Source organism: Bacillus rossius, chromosome 3 (assembly GCF_032445375.1).
Source record: "Bacillus rossius redtenbacheri isolate Brsri chromosome 3, Brsri_v3, whole genome shotgun sequence".
Taxonomy (NCBI): domain Eukaryota; kingdom Metazoa; phylum Arthropoda; class Insecta; order Phasmatodea; family Bacillidae; genus Bacillus; species Bacillus rossius.
Genome location: NC_086332.1, coordinates 29,294,253 through 29,316,267, shown reverse-complemented (window position 1 = coordinate 29,316,267; position 22,015 = coordinate 29,294,253). Strand labels below are relative to the sequence as shown.

The 22,015-nt window shown below is 35.2% G+C and overlaps 1 protein-coding gene across 2 annotated transcripts in view; it reads left to right on the top strand.

The window, feature by feature from the left end:
- Nucleotides 1-22,015, top strand: part of LOC134530446 (cell adhesion molecule Dscam2) — a 469,894-nt gene that overhangs the window by 279,734 nt on the left and 168,145 nt on the right. The window contains exon 1 of one of the 2 annotated variants that reach the window (XM_063365269.1): nucleotides 19,868-19,970. The exons of the other annotated variant lie outside the window; for it this stretch is intronic. Coding sequence (XP_063221339.1) covers nucleotides 19,940-19,970 — 31 coding nt within the window. The 5' untranslated portion in view covers nucleotides 19,868-19,939. Of the gene's footprint in view, nucleotides 1-19,867; nucleotides 19,971-22,015 lie in introns of those variants that run through there. 2 annotated transcript variants of the gene reach the window in all.

The following is a 22,015-nucleotide window of genomic DNA, read 5'->3' as shown; positions in this document are numbered from 1 at the left end:
CGGCCATGCCAGATTATCAGACATCAATATAGTTTTAACGGGAATACCAAGGAAAAATCAACAAAAGTTACAATGGTATTCAAAGCAAGTATTACAGTTACTCCACAGAAAGGAAAAAAAAACTGGTGATTGGTGGTGTTCTTTGAAATATCATTACGGAAATGCACCCTTGAAATGTAAAGTGTAATCTGCTAGGAAACAGGAAACACTGTACTAAAATGAAAACGGACAGTTTGAACAAACTAAAAACGCTGGAAGCGCAGTAATACGACCAGCTGGAATACACCCGGAGAAATCTGAATGTGATCGACTTGATTGCTGGTGGAGTACACATGGTTACATAACCATAGTAGTAGGCACAGAACAAAAACAAACAAGAACAAAATAAAAGAAGCAGAGGCATAGTAAAAATAAACAATTAAAGAATAAAAAATAATGACAAGATGACGACAATGAAAAGCATGCAGGGTAGGTAGGCACTACATACAGGCAGGCTCCACAAACAATACAGGTGTCTCCCACGAGGCAGCTACCGTAGCGTCGTTTAAGAAACAACACCGCCTATGTGACATAGAGATAATTTTTCAGGAGAGTTTCATAACGTTATGTGCAATGCTGGAATTGAGTGACAGCCGATGTTAGAAAAAAGACCATAGCAACATATTCTGTTGGATTTTTGGCGTATTCACTTTGTGAGAAGATGCTAAATGCTTACGTTTCCATGGAGAAACAAAAAACTAATTTTAAAAATGTCACTTAGGCAGTGTGGTTTTTAAAGCGATGATATACAATCTAGGCACCACCCTTCAGGCAGGCAGCACCCTCCAGGCAGGCACCACCTAACAAGTGGACAAAACAGAAACTACAATACAGAGTTATCCTAAAGCAAACTTAGAAATACAGAAACACAAAACATATACAAATAACAACCAAATGTAGAAATTACTACTCTCCTGAGGTTTTACAATTCTACTCAACAAAAGTATATTAATTTTTCTATTCCCTAATGCTGTCTTAAAACGTCATTGTCAGTGAGTAACATGCTTTGTACACTTTGACATTGACTGAAACAAATTAAATTTGACTTTAACTTATACCAATAGTTGTATTTAGTCAAAAAAAAAATTAAATAAATATTATGTTGATCTGTTTAGCGACACTCCAGAGGGAAAAAAATTGGCTTAGAAATTTAATTCCTTTTGGTCTGTGTGAGTGTGAATATTGATGTGTACATCCTTCCTATATACTCTGATGTGGTTGGGGAGTTCGCTTAAGGATGTTACTGCAGAAACAATGGGTGCCACCGTATTAAGGTGATACGGACCTGGTAGAGACTTTCCGTTCTCAGCTTCAGGTTCGCTATAAGATGATATTACTCAAGTTGTCTCTTATAGGCGTCCCATATACCAGTCTCGCATTAAGTGGTTAGAATGTGGACAAATGCTGAAATAAGTACAAGTAATTCGGTAATGGGATTTATTACATTCTACTGCATCACATACAGTAAACTCCCTATTAACCGCGGGCGGATGATCCACGGTGCGGATTATCCGCGCATGCTACGAAAAAATACAGCACATATGTAAATCTGTATTTTATTACAAGTGAGCAAATTTGAACTCTACTGACGAGTGTATTACTGAAATGTATTGTATGTTAATTATTCAGTAAAATACTAACATTTTATCATCATTTAAAATTTTTTACTGTTAATTGTAACTTTTATTGTATATAAATTTTTAGATTTTTAAGTTGATATTTAATTATTTATGTTTCCTTTGTTGTTTCCAATTTTTGGCTCTTTTGTGGATTATCCGTGATTTTCACTATCCGCGGTGGCCCTGCCACTTAATTTCGCGGATAATCGGGAGTGTACTGTACCTCTCCTACACTTAAGTTATAAAAGAAAACTCTATAAAAGCCTAACAGCACAAATTGGTTTACTTAGTGTCTCCAGAGCTACTTCGTGGCTGGATAAAGTTCTCTCACTAATGACGGAACTCACCTCAGGTGGTGATGCGACTGGGGGTAAATATGGCCGCCGGGGCCACTAGACAGCACGTCTGATGCCAAGTTGGACCGTCACTTAGGTTATTCAAATTCGCGCTGTTGATGTATTACAATAAAAACACATTTGCACTCTTAAAATTATTACAAAGATAGTTGAGCAAAAAATTATGAAACAATTGATGCATAAAGATTATTGTTCAAAAATGATTAAAATTCTTAGGTGGCCTTCGACAAGTTTGGGTCTGTTTCTGTGGTGAATATAATCTAAATAAAATAAATATTTAGAATGTTTATTGAATCCTAGACAGAACACACAGCACTTGGGACGAAAGAGATTATTAGTTGATGAATGAAACAAGGCATTGACTCTACTGCGCCCTCTTGTGGAATTAGTGGCGTGCATTTCATGCAAGTCGCTGGCGGGAAGTTTAAAGTACGGAATTGGTGGACGAAGAGACAGCAGGTGTAGGAGGGAGTCATCGGGCTTACGATAGGGACGTCAGAACTTTATATCTGCAGAACTAAGAATTGCAGCTAGTTAGGTTCAGAACTATTTGCTCTACTTTCATTATTTTATAAAAATCATTTATACAATTTCAGTTATCCTATTTTAAAATAAAAAATTTATTATTACAACCATTAGGTTCAAATCTTATATATATATATATTATGTTACAACAATTGTTGGTGGACTTTTAAATTATAGATGGACATTATGTATTATTTTTTTGTAGAAGGGTTAACTTGTATGTATTTAAAGTTTCAGTTAAAAATTGGTTTGCAGGAATTTTGTTTTGGTGTTTATTTAATTGATCTGTGATCCTTCTATTGGGTATTAGTTATTTTTGATGACAATATAGATAGGTACTAAAATATAACATTTTGCGACTCAGTTTAAGAAAACACTTTGAAACACAGTTATTACAGCTAGTTACCTAATTAAATTTGTTTAATAGAAAACAGGCTTTTTGGCTGTATAGAAAAAAATATTATTTTTAACTATATATAATTTTTTTTACAAAATACATAACTAGAAAATTTTCTAATTTTTTTTTTTAGCTATGTTCAAAGAAACTGAATTAAATTTATTTATTTTATAAATAAAAAACCTAACAACCTTGCATGTACAATTTATTTAATTTTTTTTTCCATTAAAAAAAAGTTGTGTATACTATTTGCTGTAGATCACCTAAAGTAAGGTGTTTGACTGTTGGCATTGGTAATCCCATACAGAGCCAGTTGGAAGTAGAGCACCCAAATTCTCGACAGAGGCCAAAAGTAGCTCGTTTGTGAAAGGGTCAGGCCATGGTTTCAGCCTCCTCTGCGTAGCCCAGGGGTATCCTGTGCCACTGTTCAGGTACGCTGCTCTAACAACTTCAGTTTTTTTGCATTCTGTTTATTTCATGCTCAGAACCTGTGGGATCCAGGGCACCAAAGTTTTCGACGAATGATAAGAGTAGTTCTTTCATTATTTCGTCCGGCCCAGGATTTAGTTTACTGTGTCCGGCCCAGGGGTTTCCCGTCCCAGCGTTCAGGTAGTTATGCCATCATCGCTTGTGTATCGTAGCAGCCTGTGGAACTGCATCCGGCTGTGTGTCTTCTCAGCACTATGTAGATTATGTCTTATCGAGAGCCAAGTGTGCATGTTTGTGTCAATTTTATTGCCAGTTTACACCAATAGAAGACCATACTTATGTGTTGCAACCAATATTGATTTAAATAAATACATAACTATAGAATATTTTCTTCTGCTACACTTAAGACTACAAATATACGTTAATTGGAAATAAGTGAACAATGATTCATCTTATATTGTTATTAGATTTATATGTTTGCAAGTAATTTGTGAGCTACATTCAAACCATTACCTCATGTTGTTTTCATGGAAAAAAATTTGGGAAATACACATTATTAGAATATTATATTCTCAAGTTCTAAGAATTGTTGTGAATATATGTAGTATTATTAATTAGACTTTCTTTGTACAAATGGGATGCTTAGCTAAAGCTTAAGTCTTTTGGCATATATGTTCCCTTTTACCAGTGCAGTTTTCTTTTGTGCAACTTACATTTCACTCCAGTAGGGATGATTGCCATTTATTTAAAGGTAAAGGTGTATTCAAATTAATTTTATTATCTTATAAACTGTGTCACTAACATTAGTAACACTGTTTGTGTAGTAAGGTAGTTCAATGAAAAAATATTTATCAGTCTTCTATGAATGGCATTTATTAATATGAAAGTTTTTAAGATGGAACAGCTGTCCCATAATTTTCTTAATCAAACTCTTAGTTCAATCATTTTTTGTTATATGTGCATCTACTTTCATCTGTGTTTGATTACTGATTAAAAATTATTCACGGTTGAATACTGAAGAAAAACTTCTCGCTAACAAATTAAAGCCAAGACATGGCAAGCGACTTCTTCATATAGGTACTGGAGACCATCACCTTAAAAATAATCATGTATTCTGTGTATTCTGTGAAATGCATGTTTTTGGATCACCCAGTATGACAGAAATAATTTAACATATTGTACATTGGCTTATAGGTGAAGTTATATACTAGGAAGTTTATGTTTCTTTGTTTAGAACTGTTAGTAATTTGGTAACATGCCTTTTTTTTCTCTTATATGAACAGAGCCATTTGGATCCAGAGCTCCAAAATTCCCGACAGACAGCCAAAGTAGCTCTTTTGTACGACCATCCGGTCAAGAGCTTACTCTATTGTGCCCTGCGCAAGGTTTCCCAATCCCAGCATTCAAGTAAGATATTTATCTAACGCGGGTCTTGTTATGCCAGGGGACGGGATTGTGACTATTCGTTAAATGCCATGAAAATAATTAAAATTCAGTTTGTTTCTGCATGTTACCACTTTTGCTGTACTGAGGCAACATACAGGCTGATCTGTGAACAAGTATTTTACTTGGGAAGTGATGCAATGCTATTGGAATACACATATTAATTTATAGTGTTATCCCAATCTTGAGGGAAAAATGAGTACTACTTTAGTTCCGTTCTGGAATTGTATAAGATTTTATTCCTAATGTAAAGGACATTATTGCGTGCCTTTATTTGACTATAGATAGTTGTTTGAGTGCAATAATTTTGAGAAGTATTTATAGCTTTTTCCATTCCCTAAAATAAATTTTGCTATTAAATGTACTTTCTGATAAGGCAAAATTAATATGGTATTTATATTGCAATCCAGCTTAATATGAACACTTTAGAACCCTTTCTAAGTGTTTTATTTCATTCAGTAGATATTATAATTTTATAATACTTGCCCTGGTACGTTGTTTGTTGGAATAGGTGTGAATCAGAATCATTGAAGTTTAATTTTGTGGACAGGGCTGTGTATTATAAATTGCTTCCAAGTGTTCACACTAGCTGGAACACGTTGCAGTGTTTACGCTATAGTAAATTACCGAAACAAGATCATTTGCAACCTGAAAACCTTAAACAGCCCAACATGTCAATTCATACTGAAATGGGATTAATCATTTATAGTGCTGTCGCAAAGGCGGTTCATATTTTCGGATATATGTACTTGGCTTTATACCTAGAGCGCCACCACATGTGTTAAGGGCATGTGGACCCAGCAACTCTATTCTCAGGGCCGTGACGTCGCCCTTGTGCAGCGAGGCCCGTTTCCCCCAGTATAAACAAAACACGTAATTACATCCCCTCTCAGCGGGGGGTCATGCTATTTATTAAAACACGCAATAAGGTAGGTTCTCGAAGGCGGCCCACACACCTCAGTCCTCTCCCCGCGTGGCCACACGCACAGAAGACACTGAATGCTAATTAAATAAAACTTAAATAAAACAGTCTACTGCCCAAGGTAAGTCCTGAAGTTAAAGAAAATGATTTATATAAATTAAATAGCCAGATGGACACGGATCAGTAATAGTCGAGAGTTGCAGACGATGGGCGCGTCAAGCTCCTTGCCTCAGGCAGCGACGGCAACCGACTCCCTTCCGGCGCGCCCTCGAGGCGGGTCCACCACTCACATCCGGCCAACGGCTGTTAACATGTATCTAAATAAAGTGTGCCACCGGAAAAGGAATGAACATACATAAACCCTTGATTAAATTAGCCTACTGGCTGAAAACAATAAAATTACATAACTAATTTAATATTAAAATAAAGTCGGCCTCGGGAATGTTCGTCCTCGCTCTGCAGCTTTCGGGAGCGAAGCACTGACGTCACACCGGTGGGCGCGGGCCGACACACGCACACACACATACACTACGGCAGGTGGTTTGAAACGCCAGGGTCATAGAGGGTGGTGGTGGGAGGAGGGGTCCTGCAAAGGCGAGACGTGAGGCACATCGGGCTTATGGAGGGCTTAGCCCCGGTCGACGTCAATAGTTTATTAACAGTTCTTTATATGCTTTGTGATGTGTGAAGCTTAGCAAGCATCATCTGGAAATTTTTATATAACTGGTGAAGTTTTTTGAATATCGATAGGTACCGTATTCACTCAAATTTACGGTGTCGTAATTCCTAAAACATACCTCCCATGTCTCTTCTATTATCTGCTCATAATAAATTCTCTTTAGTATGTATATTCACGAAGGTTCTTATGCCTAGTTTTCACAACATCCTTTATTTGGCTGCAGAGAATTCATACACCTTTGTGTGGTAACAATGATGTACGATTTAATGGTAATTTAGTTGTACCCCTTGTCATCGATAAAATTTCTGTAACTACACTTAAATGTCCCATTGGCTCTGGAGCGTAGTATGTGGTTCACACATTACCGGCCGTAGCCCACATGAATGAATTCTTCCTATGATGTTGAAGATTGTGTAAGATCATGTCGGAGCCGTTGTTTGTGCCGCTTGCTTGGTTTTGGGCACTGCAATGCATTGTCAGCGTGAAACAAGGCTGCCGGCAGATCTCTGGCTTATGTGGGGCACAATTAATTAATTTAAGTTTTATTCTGCAGCTATTATTTACACTCCTAGATAATTAACATCATTTTGAATGACTGTCCACAAAAAAAAATCACACTTCCATAATATTTTCTCTCCCCACTGGAGCTCGGCTCGACAGTGGCTCTCTCTACTGTTGGTCTCTTACCTCGCACCTCTGTCTCAACACACTGTTCTGCTGAGAAGTGTTGTCTACTGATGTGAAAATGTATAGGCACACGCTCAGGGAATAGGTGAACACTTGAACAGTGATTTTTCTCCCTACTGTATAAACTGGGCTGAACTGGTTATGGCTTTTAACAATTTCTTCATAACCTTGGAGGACATGTATTTTGGAAATTTTCATAACTAGGACATTTGTTAATTTGTTCTTTTTTTTTGTTGTTTTGAGGTATGCTAAACACTGCATGCATTTCCCAATAAATCCAGCACAATGAAAAAAATTATTGAAGAACATTACATAATGTGTGAAATTAGAATAATAGGTGGTTACTTAAAAATTTAATGTCTGAAAAATAAATTTAAAAAAAAAAATGTTTTAATCTTCAAGTAGTGACCAAAATTTGAAGGCAGCTGCTTTGTAATTTAGAATTTCTTGTATCTATTGTTTATAATTTTAAAATAATTATATTCCATCTGTTACAATAAAAAAAAGTAATAGTATTACAAACAATATGAACCAATGTGTAGTAGAGAATGTAATCAATTTTTTTTTTTTTCATTTGCAAACAGAACCAGTCGGTACTAGAGCTCCAAAATTTCCAACAGATGACCAAAGTCGCTCATTCATGCGCCCTTCAATTCAGGCCTTTAACATATTGTGCCCTGCGCAAGGTTTTCCTGTCCCAGCATTCAAGTAAGAACCATATTTTATATCAAAGAAACAAATTTCTGTGTTTTAAGCATTTGTAAACTAGTAGCAGTTGTTTAATGAAATCCGTGTAGATTCTTATCATTAATATTTCAAGTTATGTTATTAATTTAGCTAAAAAAAATGCTGTATGGTGAAAGTCCAAATTTAGTGATTTTTTATGATGTATTTTGGAAGATAAGTTGTCGGAAAATGATTACTGAAAATGTTCTTCCATTACATTAAAACTTAGTTTGTTATAAAATTGAAATGGTTATACCAACAGTTAAAAACATTAGGTATCATGTTTGGAAAAGTAAGACAGCCAATACATTTTTGTATAATTTTTTTTTATTTTGTTGTTATTTATTCTTAACATTTAACTGATCAGTTTTATCACTTATCTATTAAAAATTGTAATAATTTAATAATTTTGTTAAAATGTTTGTATTTGTTCTTTTGCTGCAGATGACTTAATTTAGAACATATTATTTAAGGCAGAACATTAAAAAAAAAAATTTTAATACTAATTTTTATTCAGTCTTAGCGAAATTAAATAAAAATGATTTTTTTATCACTGTAGGTCAGCTCATTATAGGCTCAATGCTTTGTGGGTGCATTGGCCATATTTACAGCCGAAAACAATTGGTACAAGCCATAAAAATAAAAATATAATTGACTATGGTTTCTGGAGTGTTTTTAATTAGGCCAAGTTTGTTTCTATAATTATTTGTGTAGTAATGTTGCTTGATTATTAACATTAAGCAATTTTTGAACGTTTCTTTTCAAACCAAATGATTGTGCTGTCCTTAAGTTTTTTTTTTTAAGCTTTCATCTAGAACAAAAATATGTAATTAAAAACAAAAATAAAAATTACAGTAAAGCAGCCAGTACTCACTCGTTCACATAATTCATGACATGAGGCATAACACCAGTTGAATATACATAAATGCAAAATATTACATTAAATAATCCAACTGAAAGTGCTATATGGCAGGACAGGGTTGTCATTTGCACAAAGCAACACTGGATTAAAAAACAATACTTATGTCTAGTGGCCGACCGCGCCGCGCAAACCATCACATGTTTCGACGCAAGATTCACATTCTTTTCTGTTGTCCCTAACATCACGAGTTTCCCAGTATCATTGTATTTTTTGCTTGAAGAATACAGCTGTATTACTATATATCGTTCGGTGGGCATGTAGAATTTATTTTTTTTTAGCAAATAATTCAGAATTGTTTGAAAGAACATTATTTTTCTGTTTACTTTTTGAAGGTTTCCATTGTGTGTGCTTAAAACACCTGACCTGACCTTGGCCATGTAGATATTCAGGCACCCACACCATCTAAGAGTCAGGTTTCGACTGGTACACCGCAAGTCTGTGAGTTCATTGGAGCTGGCTGTGTGATTTTGTCTAAAAATTCAATAATACACAAAAGTCGTAAAAAAAACATACTGTTATTTACGTACTGGCGTATTAATTTACTTACACATACGAGGCAATAACGCATATATTTCTTGCGGATGGTCTTGTGTACTGGGTTAGCAACCAATGAAAAGACTTGTTCATCACTGAAACTCGGGTAAGAGTGAAAGAAGATTAGTGAACTGGAATAAAAAGGTTTATGGACTTTTTTGTTACCATATAAAAACAATAGATAGTCTTTGTTTTTCAAAGTATTAAGAATGTCGCTTTTTCTATTTCTGAAGGCCAGGGCTAACAAAAGAACAGATGCAGACTAAAATACATAGTAAGAACATGCACCAGTAAACATACCCAATAGATATCAGTGGTATTAGTAAACATTGTATAACTCAACATTGGTTTTCAATACAAATGGCATTACACATCCTCCATTTTTATTTCATCATCCCTTTTTACTTCATCATTACTTTATACTCCATCATTTTTACAGCTAACAATTGGCTTGTGTAGAATAAGTGTAAATTTTTATGTAATGCACAAAGTTTTCCCAGCATCCCTTTAGCTAAATTTTCGACGTAACACAACAATTAAAATTGTGTGTCCCTGCTAATTACTTATAGAACCAGTTGGCTCAAAGGCACCTAAGTTTTCTACCGATGATAAAATCAACTCATTTGCAAGGGCATCAGGGCACAGCTTTGCCATCCTTTGTCCAGCTCAAGGGTTCCCGGTTCCGATCTTCAGGTGAGTGTGTGTAGTGTGTAGCTTGTTGCAAGCATGTGCCAGGCATGGAAGTGAAGGTACGTACTCATGAGCGACGGATCTCACTTTGTCACCGGAGTCAGGGGTGTAGCCAGTATTTCATTTCACACGGGGATTTGTTTTGGCATTGTCTTCTTAAAAGAACAGCAATTAATGTGGTTTTAGACTAATCGTTTTTAATGACACTGCTGAAAAAGTTATTTTTTTTATTACAAAACAATTTAAGACAACATGAATTACAAAAATTAAATTTTGAAGTGTGAGTGCAAAAGAAAAGTACCTCTTCCGTAGAATTATGGGGCTTGACGCACCCAGATTTCTTCTCCCCCTTGGCTATGCCCCTGGCTGGAATGCACATAATATGGAGTAATGCAAACATATATACATATATGTGAGTGCACTTTGTTTTGAAATGATCAACATTTGATTTAATTGTCAATAAAAGTCCACCAAACTTGACAACTGGTAAGTCAAGGTTCGCCAAGATTCAAGTAAAGTTTTGTTTAGTTTTCAAAGATTATAAATCCCAACATTCAGGTAATTACAGTATAATTTTAATTGAAATAATGTTTGGGAAAAACCCTTTAATATGTACAGTGTATTCTATAGTGTTAATTAATTTTATTGTATTCAGTTGAGTGTGTAGGGCAAAGTATTTCTCAGATAAATTACTAATTTTGTTATTATACCTAGGTACATGATTATCCAATAGGATGTACCATCGGAAATTAAAATTCATGCCCAGCATTAGAATAATATTTACCAAAAACCTATAAAGTAAATATGCTTTAATAATTTTCAAACTGATATTATAAGTTCTAAATGCCCTCAGAAATGGGCCCCTTTGATAGCATATGCATCCTGTTGGATTATCATATAATAAGTATGTATACAAGTTACTACTATATGAATAAATATATAAATAAGTCCAAATTAATAACTGAGTGTGTGTGATCAATGTAATACAGTAGTTGTAAGAATGAACAGTTCCGTTAATAAAAAAAATTTAATTAAATTTTTAGATTGAACTGAATAAATGTAGTTTGTGAAATTAGCACTGAGACTTAAGATTTGCTTTCATAGAACATCGGGCAGTAACACACATTACGTATAATGTATTCTCATTCAGAACCATCGGGTGCATCATCTCCAAAAATTCCTGGACTGGAAACCGAGACATCGAAAACCTTGCGTGCTAAACTGAACAAACCTTTTGTACTGTTCTGCAAGGCACAGGGCTACCCGGCTCCGGCCTTCAGGTGACTTTCACTTCCTAGCTGCTTCTTCCAACTTAGCGTTAATGTGTTGTTTTCTCCGTCAGAACCCGTGGGAAGAGTCTCTCCCAAATTTCCCAAATCTGCAAAGTCTGACTCTTTCGAAGAGCAGAGAAACTCTAGCTACAGCCTGTTGTGTGAAGCCCAGTCGTATCCTATCCCGCTGTTCAGGTGAGGCTGCAGTATTTGTAAACGTCCCACAAGACAAGTGGTCTGTAGTTTTGGCGGACACTAGCACTAACACCAGCAAAACCCGGCAGACGTCATCCTGCCAGTGTTTATTTATTTATTTACCTCTATGTATCTGAAATGGATGGTTTGTATATGTTCTGAAATCTATTAAGCATTTCAAATGGTATTTCACTTTAAACTCACTCACCAAATACTAGTCACAGTCACGATCACTATTTGTTGTTATTTAAAATAAAGGAAATTGTGAAAATCACAATATACAAATTTTCATGGTGATAGTTGAACGGAATAGAAGTTGATGCACAGCCATGCCATCTAGCGGCGAGTTATAGCAAAATGGATAGCATGAAAACCTTCTCCATGAAACAAACACTCAGAGGTACCAACTTTCATGGTGATTGGTTAAACTGTGACAAGAGTTTATCAACATCATATATACCTACATCCATTATATATACGTATATAAACACATTAAATGTGCAAATGTAGCTGTTTTTGTATTTGAAAAATTGAAGTACATACATACTAATACAGATTAAACTAGTACTTTATGTGCCTTTAAAAGCTTACATCTATAACTGAAATATTTAAATTAAGTTTATTTATTTAATGCAGCTTAGCATAAAATTTACTTTTTATTAATTATTATTTTTTGAGTTAATTTAGTATTCACTTGAAAAAAATAATTTTAAGGGATGCACCAGGTAACCTGGCACACATACACACTGTAGGATATCTGACAAAATGATTGACTATGAAATACTTCTCTCAGAAACAATCACAAGTGGTACATAATGATCATGTTTGTTGTATTTCAGAACTGAACCATATGCACACAATTAAGACATTTGGTTCGCAAGTGTGTTCTGTGCTTTTTATTATCAGTTCATGAAAAATATTTTTTGATATAGATAAGCTGATATCTTTTCAACCTAGTGTAATTTATTTTAAGAATAAGTTGCAAAGTTTAGGAATTACTGATAGTTTGTCTTGCTAATCACGACAAATAATACACTATTTGTTGTCAGCTGTACAGTTTGAGACTATCTACATACTTGTCCATAGTTAAATAACATTATTCAAAATTTTTTCTCATGCCCATAGAATTAAGCAAACTCAAACGATGAGGAATGTGAGGCTGCTGTGAAAATTTGAATTAATGTCTCCATGTGTCTGAATATAGACAAAATTTGTGAATACAATCTGTTACAGATGGTATGAACAAATATGATAATACTCACAGTTTAACATCAGTAACTGGCAGCCACAACTACATTTATTCGGATTGAAACACGCTTGGCTGTATTCGTTAAGATTTGATCTTATTAGCTGAAAAATTTTAATTATAGATGAAAGACCACAGGGTCGTAGCCAGGGGATGGGTCCATGGTGTTTGGACGTCCCATGCCTTGGAAATCCATTACATAGATATACAAATACTTATGTAATTATAATTTTTTCAAGCCACATGTTTGTGACAATACTGAAATATTAAACATGAAGAGCAGTGTTCATGACATTTGTTGTTAAGCTCTTGCTTTTATTTGATTTTTTTATTTGATTAGATTTTTTTTTTTTTAATTTTATATTTGAACCATTTTTGGAAAATAAATCCTGGATACAGGCCTGAAAAGCAACTTCTTAAAGGAGGAAATGTGGATGAATACTTGACATCTTTTATTTTTTTTTTTAATTCTGCTCTAACTATTAGTACAAATTTGGTTACACATTTTGTGTTCAACCTGTACTACCAAAACCAAAACCTATAATACTTAATAAAAGAAAATTATCTCTTGAAACATTTAAGCATTTTTAACAGGAATATTTAGTTGTCTGGTTATTATAATAATGCAATATTTCCAATTACTTAATTTTCTTTTTTATCAGTTTGAATATGCCTCAAGTATAAAAGCTTCATGGTAACAGATATTGTGTAAATTATCCAAGTCAAAATTCCACGTGTTAATGACGTCAATTGTGATGTGATGTTACTCATAAGGATTCCTGTACATAAAGTTAATTTCTACAAGGAACTGTATCATGTTGTGTGATGTAGAGCCGGTGAGTAGCACTGCTCCGAACGTGCCACCCACTAACAGGGTAACGGTGTTGAGATTGCCGGAGGGCCGCCCCATGTCTCTGCTGTGTCAGGCGCAAGCTCATCCCGTGCCTAGCTCTAGGTTAGTTCTCCACTTGTATTAACTCATTACGGCAGGGGAACCAGTCTCTCTTTGCTTATCTGGGGTTGCTCTAGCCAGTGTTGTGGTGTGTGTCGAAACAATAGTCGTATTTTCAGTTTCAACAGCTGCTGCATACGTAGTGCATGCACAGTCAAAAGTCAGCTTTTTTTTTTGTGGAATAAATAGTACATTTACTAGAGAGCCAGTTTGAATTTGATGCCAGTCTAAAATTCTCAGCTCTCGATATCTTAAAGTTGCATTTGCTTCATAACCAGTAGGCTTCTTTATTAAAATATTCATTTGAAATTGATGAATCTATATGACAGTAGTATACATGGGCACCGAGTACTTTAATCACATTTATAAAAAAATAAATATATACCACATTTTTTTACCAAAAATTTTCCCCTCTCCCCAACCCTATCACCCATCCAGTATGCTGTATGCACTAAATAAAAGTAAACAAAAGAAAACCATAAAACAAGTTTCTTTGAATATTTAAAATAAAGTATTGTATTTTCTTTGAGAAAAATTCAGAGATAATTCCTGTTTTGTGTCATTGAAGTTTACCCATAGAAGATACCTTTGTTTAATAGGATTACGGAGTCTGTAGTATTAATAAGCATAATGAGGGAAAATAAATATCATTATTACCTTTGTGAATGTACATCTTTTGCACTATTATCCAGTGTTTTTAGTTGCTTCAAATAATTGAAACCATGTTACCATAAGCAAATGGGACTTAAAAAATCACAGCCAATTTCCACTTAAAGTAAAGATATTTCTTTTACATGACTTGTCTAATATATTTACGCATATTTTTACATGCAAAAAAAGATCCAATTAATACAATAAACTAAAACGCAAAGTTATTTACATCACAAAGAAATAGGCATTTGCTGTTTTCGATGATATACTTCATATGTATTTTCCTTTTAGGTTTGGCATTGAATTTTCAGTATATTGGGCATTTCAAACATGGAATGAATGCTGCCATAAGTATCAGACATGCACTTTAGAAAAACAGCAGTGTTAACTGAGCAAGCAGCCAGTTAAATGTGGCTGCTGTACCTGACTTTTTTATACACTTCTCTCCATTTTCATGTAAAAGGTAGTAACTGTTACTGATAAATGAAAACATGATTACTACTCCGGCATTCAGGCGACAGTGTCTTCAATAATCACTACTGTGTTTTGAAAACCATTATTGTTCCTACAGAGCCAATTGGCGGGTCACCTCCAAAGTTCCCAGGTTCTAGAACTGGAGAATCCTTCAGGACACACGTAGGATTGTCATTTGTCTTATTGTGTCAAGCCCAGGGATTTCCCCCACCATTGTTCAGGTGATGCACAGTTTGTCATCTACATCTATGAAGGGTTTTTATTTTTAAATTTAAAAAAAAATCATGTGTTTCTCTATTTAGAATTTATAGTTTAGTGTTTGTAACTTATATTGGTTTTTTTGTGAATATTTATGTATTAGTTTTTCTGTTGTTGGTGGTTGTGTCACCTGAAAAAATGTTCTTAGTAGTCCACTTCAGTTCGGTATAAAATTGCTTCATGAAATAGGAATACTTAATTTTATGTGATTACTGTTATTTGTAGTTTTTTTACATGCGAAAAAAGTTTTTTGATTGTAAATCACAGCCACTATCAAATTCTAAAAAATAATTTAAAAAATTTGTAATAATTGTGATTGTATTTGTGAACAAGATTGTCTTTCTGGTAGGTTTTTGTTACCAAATTTATATGTTAATCTTTTAATACATGTTCTCTTGAATAATTTTTCAAAAAATGTAAAATTTTAATTTTCTGGAAGCAAAAAGTAAGTGTTTGGTTAACAAATTGACCACTAATCCTACTTTTTAAATATTATTTCAAGGATTCTTTTTTTTTTCAAGAGGATATATCTGTTTAACAAATCTTAGCTTGTTGAAAAATAGTACACCAACTAAATATACAGTGTTCGGTGTTGTAGGGCATAAATTTAATAGTGGCAGGGAATGCCAAAAAAAAGGCTATTTTATTCAGGAACATAATGTCCTGCATGACGGGTGCTAATTGTGTGTGCATCAGGGCAGGAAAATGATTGCAACGTAGTGATTTTCAAATTCTCTACAGGAAGCAGGCAATGAGCTGGGTGCAGAGTTTTGTAATTAGCCACATGCCATTAGCCAGCGATGTGATATACAACCTTTAGTGGTATGAAACTCCCAATTACAGGCAGTCGCTGGCTAATCCGTATGAAGGTCTTCCTATTCGGTACACTTCTGTTGTGAAAGCGCCTTCCGTAAATTCTTACTGCTTCTGCTGAAATTCTTCTAGCCTACTTATACACCATGTTTATATCTACCATCTCTGTGACGGTAAAGTCTGCCTTGCTATTGCTGTGTTTCAAAACCTGTAATCGCAGCACCGTACTTACCAACAGTAAATACTGTGCTTACTGCCCATAGCCACAATTTTACCACAATTAACCATTCAATGTGCTGTACACCAGACTGCTGAGTATTATAAAATTTTACCAACTGTAAAGGCAGGTGCCCAGCTTGTAACAATCTAGATCTCCAGTTAGCCCAAATTGGTCTAGATTGCACATAAAATAAAACGTTTGAATGATTTATTGGGTTCGAAAATACTGTTCAAATTTCGTAAAAATGTTGCTGTAAATGATTCATTATGAAAAGAGTCTCTGTCAAGAACAATAACTGATTTTTACTGCTTTTTATTATTTTTGCCCGAAAATTCACACCAGCACAATGGCCTTATGACCACAACACTGTTTCAGATTAAACACAAAACATGACAGAAAAAAGGTTCATTGCTTCAAGAAAACAATTCACACTGCAAATGTACCAGAATGTCAAATGAAAAGATTATTTATTATTGCTATTGAATTCCATGGTTTCACATGGACTCACGTTACAAGCCAAGGACTCTTATCTATGAAATTACAACTAAAAACAAATTTAAAGTCTCATTGCAGGCGTAATACCAACAACTACAGTCAATGAATTCTAAAATAAATGGTCCAAAATTGTTTATAAAATGATGCTGACCGGACTGCAGCCACAAAATTTGCTTCTCAACTGCATAGTTATTAATTTCAAGCCGCCGCCCGACCACAACCTTTTGGTACCATGGCCACACAATGACTAACATGGCTGCCATTCTTCATGAGGAAAGAGCAAGGATGCTCATGTTATACAATTTCTGACCAATAAAAAAAATCATACAAAAATATTAGCGAATACTGGCACATGGAAACAGCATTTCAACAAAATCCTGGGTCTTTCCCATGCTTTCCGAACTCGGTCTCTCTATAATTCTTACGTGACTAGCAAAATTATTGCAGCAACCCACCCTCAGACAAAACAAAGAAATCTCAACTAATACAAAACAAAATATGTGAACATACAAAAATACTTGAAGCAAACAATAATTAGGGGGGAAAAACTTAAATTGGCTTTTTTTCACAATAAAGCAATCCAACCATCAAACATATTAAAAAAAACATTAAATAAATGTATACTTTGTTCATAAAAAAATGTTGCAAATGCACAAATACTTCTTTAAAAAAAGCTGTTATTTTAACCATACAAGAAAACCTAACGAAGTATTATTTCTGATTACAAAAAGCTAATAAATCTAGCCAACTTATTTACCAAATGGAAAATGCAGTAGCCTGGGTTGCTACAAGCTCGTCACCTTCTTAACATCAATACACTGTAATCATGCGTCCTCTTAGCCAATCGAGTAATGCTCTGATGCGTGCAGAATTAAAATTTTTGCTCTGTAAATTTGCAGGGTTGCATTCCTGGACCTATGTTACTTGATAAAAATTTTCCTTTTTAACATTCTCTGACACCCATTAAATTATGTCACACAATTTTTGAACATCCTGCGTTTTATAGAACCGACATGCAACAACAATTTTGAGGCAAACATGCCTTTACTTGTTTTTAACATATTTACTTAGGAAATTATTTTAATATTGACAGCAAATAACGGAAAATCATCTTTCCGGTGAAATGACAGGTGTTTCTTTGTCAAAATTTCTTTTGCAACTATTTGCAAGACCACACACAGTGAACCATTTTATGAAAACGTCCCAAAATCATCTATTTAGTGTTTACATAGTTTTCTTTGGCATGTGTCTGTGAGCCTGAGAGTCACCGTTGTCATTGTTTAAAAATGTTTATTTTTTATGTGGTACAGAATTACGTACTTCATAGACTTGGAGATTCCCCTCTTCCCGCCAGCTCAACCTCATGCAGTCTAGAGTAGCATGCCATTTTCTTGTAACACTCAGGCACTCTTGGCACGTAAATTTTGTTTTATCAAAACTGAATTACTTATTTTCATGGTGATAAAAAATATATTTCTTTAACTATGTCGCTTTACACCCTTCTGGGTTCCTGGTGGAAAGAGGTCACTGGTGTCAAGTAAATTGGGGCTGCCTTTTAAGAATGGTCCAGGTGCATGAGGGATAGGTATTGGCCCTGACTTACTGGAGGTTCCTGTGTGGATTCGGGAGAAATATCTCTGGTAGGCATCCCCAGCTAGGGATCCTGTGTAGATGGCTGTCGGGTGCTCTCGTGGATGAGGATCTGGATCTCGGATTTGTTGCAATTGTCTTCTGGTCGCCTCCTGAGGACTGGGAGAGGCTGAATACCAACTGGTGCTGGGAAGAAGGTTGAGGCTAGGGATAGCCACACTCCGTCTCTCTCTGCTATGGCGCTGTCTTGAGCTTTTTTGTTGACCCACGAAGCCTTGACTGGGCTAAATGCCGATCAAAGTTCCAGGGGTGCGCCTGGGTGGTTTCTTGCCCTGATTTCAGTGTGAGAATGACATTGGTTTGTGAATACTCACTCAGACTGTCGCCTGGAATGAAGGTTCGCTCCTCGTGGGACTGGTGCAGGTGCAGATGCAGATGTCATTTACCCTTGTCTGCCTGGTCCCAAAATGAGCACTCTTATCTAACCTTAGTGGGTGACAGCCTCCCCTCCTTACACACTGCTCTGGAACCAACACACTTCCCCTCCTAATACAGCCTGTAGCTAGGCAGGTCTTAGGTCTGACTCTAGTCTTTCGTCACTACTCTCATGAGACTCTCTTCACTCGCTACCTTGGCTGTGGCCGGACACTTGTGTGATGACTTGGCTCGTGCAAGTTCTCAATACTCTTCGTACTGGACGCTGCCGCAGGCAGTCAGACATCAGTTGTCATGGCTCAGCTTCCAAAGCTGGGAGTGGCGTTGTGAGCTAGCTTGGCTGCATGTGGTGTCTCTCAAACACCAGCAGGTTCCGCAAGGCCCAGGGCCGGCCTTATATACCATTTCTGAGGACTAGCGAATGATGTAGGAAAGGGTGGATTTTTTGGAATTGCCGTTCAGTGTGTTACTTTATTTCACAGCTAACAAGTTCATCACACATCTGTGGCTTTCACTTAAGTACATACATTTAATAATGGCTGATTTATCAATTGATTTGTTTATTATATTTTTCATTTAAGAGCAAAAAATAAGCAATGTCTGTTTTGCTAGAAACAAATGAAAACATATTTTTTCCTTCATGAGTATAAAACCATTTATAATATCTGTTACTTCACAGATTAAGTATAAAATATTTGTATCCAAGGATTTTCTTCATGCTAGTCTGAATCAATTTAGTACCCTAATTTGGGTTATATAATTTTAATTCCACTTTAGTATGGGGCAGTTAAGGCGTGTGCGCCTTTTCTTTCACTGAACCATGAAACATATACAACATATAATAAGTTATATCTATGAATCAAACATAAACAAAATATAATAAGTTATATCTAGGAATCAAACATATAAATACATACTAACAAATTACAAATCACAGCAATTACTGATTAATCATTTACCAATTTAACATCCAAGTTTAGTACTAACATAAACCATATAAAATAATTTATTAAATATAAGAGAAAAAATAAAATAAAAGTACCGTAGAAGATAGGGTGTAGTTGAATATTTAATATTATTAAAGTTTATATTTATGTTCTTGATTGGTGATTGGTGATATCAGACACATTTCTGAAGTTTTATACTTGGACCTTAAAGGAAAATGGGCTTTACTGCTCTTATTTACCACCCTTTAATCGTAGTCCTTGTACATGTTATTGCTGTTTGTAGTGTCTGAGAGGGCACAAGCCAACTGCCTTCTGTAACGGTTGGTTCTAGAGCCTATTGGCAGCACCCCTCCTCGCCTGCCCCCTAAGTCCAAACTGGATGCTGTCACGGGGTTCTCAGCCCGAACAGTAGTCCTTCCTTGTGATGCTCAGGCAAACCCAATGCCAGTCTTCAGGTGAGAACGTTTCTACTGCCACTGACACATCACAATTTTCCTTACAATTTATTGTATTTTATTTAATATTTAATTTATATTTTTGATATTTGAAATGTTAGTAAAAGAGAAGACTTAAAGGCAAGTCAAAATAGGGACATAAACACTGTACTACATAGCTTAATTTTTGGGCTAAACACTCTTGTAAGAATAGTTAGAAGATTTTACTCTTCTAATACTACTCACATACTTAAACACACTGCCTGAGGTTGTTTCAGTAAAATGGGGCCAGCAGGTTTGACGGTTCATTTATGTGTGTATACATATATGCACACATGCATGCAAGCTTATATTTCAATTGTGCATAATGTCTTGAAGCAGAAAAGAAGTGAAAAATAGCATGAATAATTATTTTAGTGTTAGCATAACTTTGGTATAAGTGTCAAACAGTTAGCATTTTTTTATGATCACTAGGTGTGCCAACATCATGACATATGTGGAACACTGTTTTTATCGTATGCATAGCCGTACAAGCTATAACGTAATGTAGTTGTAATCAAAGAATGCTGCCTAAAGCATTTGATTTTGTTTATAATTTTTTAGGGGGAAACTTTTTACTTTTGTTGTTGTGAATGGGCTACATTGTTGTTTGTGTATACATATTTTGAATTTGAAGAATATTTACTTCATGTGTGTATACACAGACCACAATGTCACAATAACAAAGCACATAATTCCGTCTTAATGAAAATTTGCCCACCAATTTAATCACATTCAGACAACTGGGTTTTTTAATTTGTAAATAATACATTATCGTGTTTCATTTTTTTGTCAGGTACTCAGGTTTGAAGTAGGTATTAGAGAATATATGAACCAGGTTCGCCAAAGTTTGGTACAAAATAAAATATAATTTAAGTAATTACTCAAACAGCAATAAAAAATCTCATTTGACAGATGTAACAGTGAGTAAAGCATAGGGAAATATGAGCCACTTAATGTAGCGTAGGCCTTTATCCTGGCACCCGAGTTGACTAAAGGCAGCCTCAAGTTGACGTTTGTGACTGCCAATGAACAGCAATCCTCATGGATAATGTACCAGATAAGACCCAAATGTTGCCTCAATTTAGATTTTACATCAGTTCTCGTCACCTTAAATGCAATATGTATTGCAAGTGGGGAAACTTTGTTCATTTTTGAAATTAAAATTTAATGGAATGTCCTAGACTCGTGGTGTCATACCTCATAATAATGGTATCGGACCAGCCTCCATCTTCATGTCATCTTTTATTATACGCTGGTTTCCAAATCACCTGAGAGGATATCCTTTGGAATCACCTTAGAAGATATCCTCTGAAGGTGCAAGATTCAATTCGTTAACTCTTTTTTTTATACATGGTGAGTTTCCCCAAGAGGCCTATTCATCCATGTTTTTTTTTAAATACTGGATTTGAGTTAAAATTTGATTTAAAATTATAAAAAAACATTGGTTTATGGCTGCCACGTGTGTCAGAAGTGTAACTTCATACACTAGAGGAATAGGAAATTTTTAGGGTACTCTAATATTTGAAACTTCATGCATTGAAAGTATACTTTTGCTAGTGACTGTCCATGTCTTCAATGGAATCTAGAATGAATCAATGGGTTTATGATAGCTAAAAATATGATTAACCCTTTTGGAAATGTGTATCCATAGTCACACTTTTGATGCTAACACGGGATTTAACTTCAGAGTTTAGAGTTGGGAATTATGAGTTCCGAAATTATTATTAAGTAGGCAAAAGTATGAGAAAGTATGTAAATGTTTACAAAAAAAATTAGAGAGTAACCGGAATCAGTAACCCTGTGCCATCGAGCAATCACTACCGGCTATCTCTCTTTCTTTTACCCCCTCCACGGCAGCGTTAGAAAGTAACGCAAATGTTAAACGCGAGAACCTCGTATAAGAAGTATAACTTCAAAATGCCATGAATATGTTGTTTAAAATGCACCAGTTTTGAATGACAAACTCTGAAGTTAACTATTCGCAGAGGAGTGCTTGATAGAAACAAGACATCCCATACTACAGT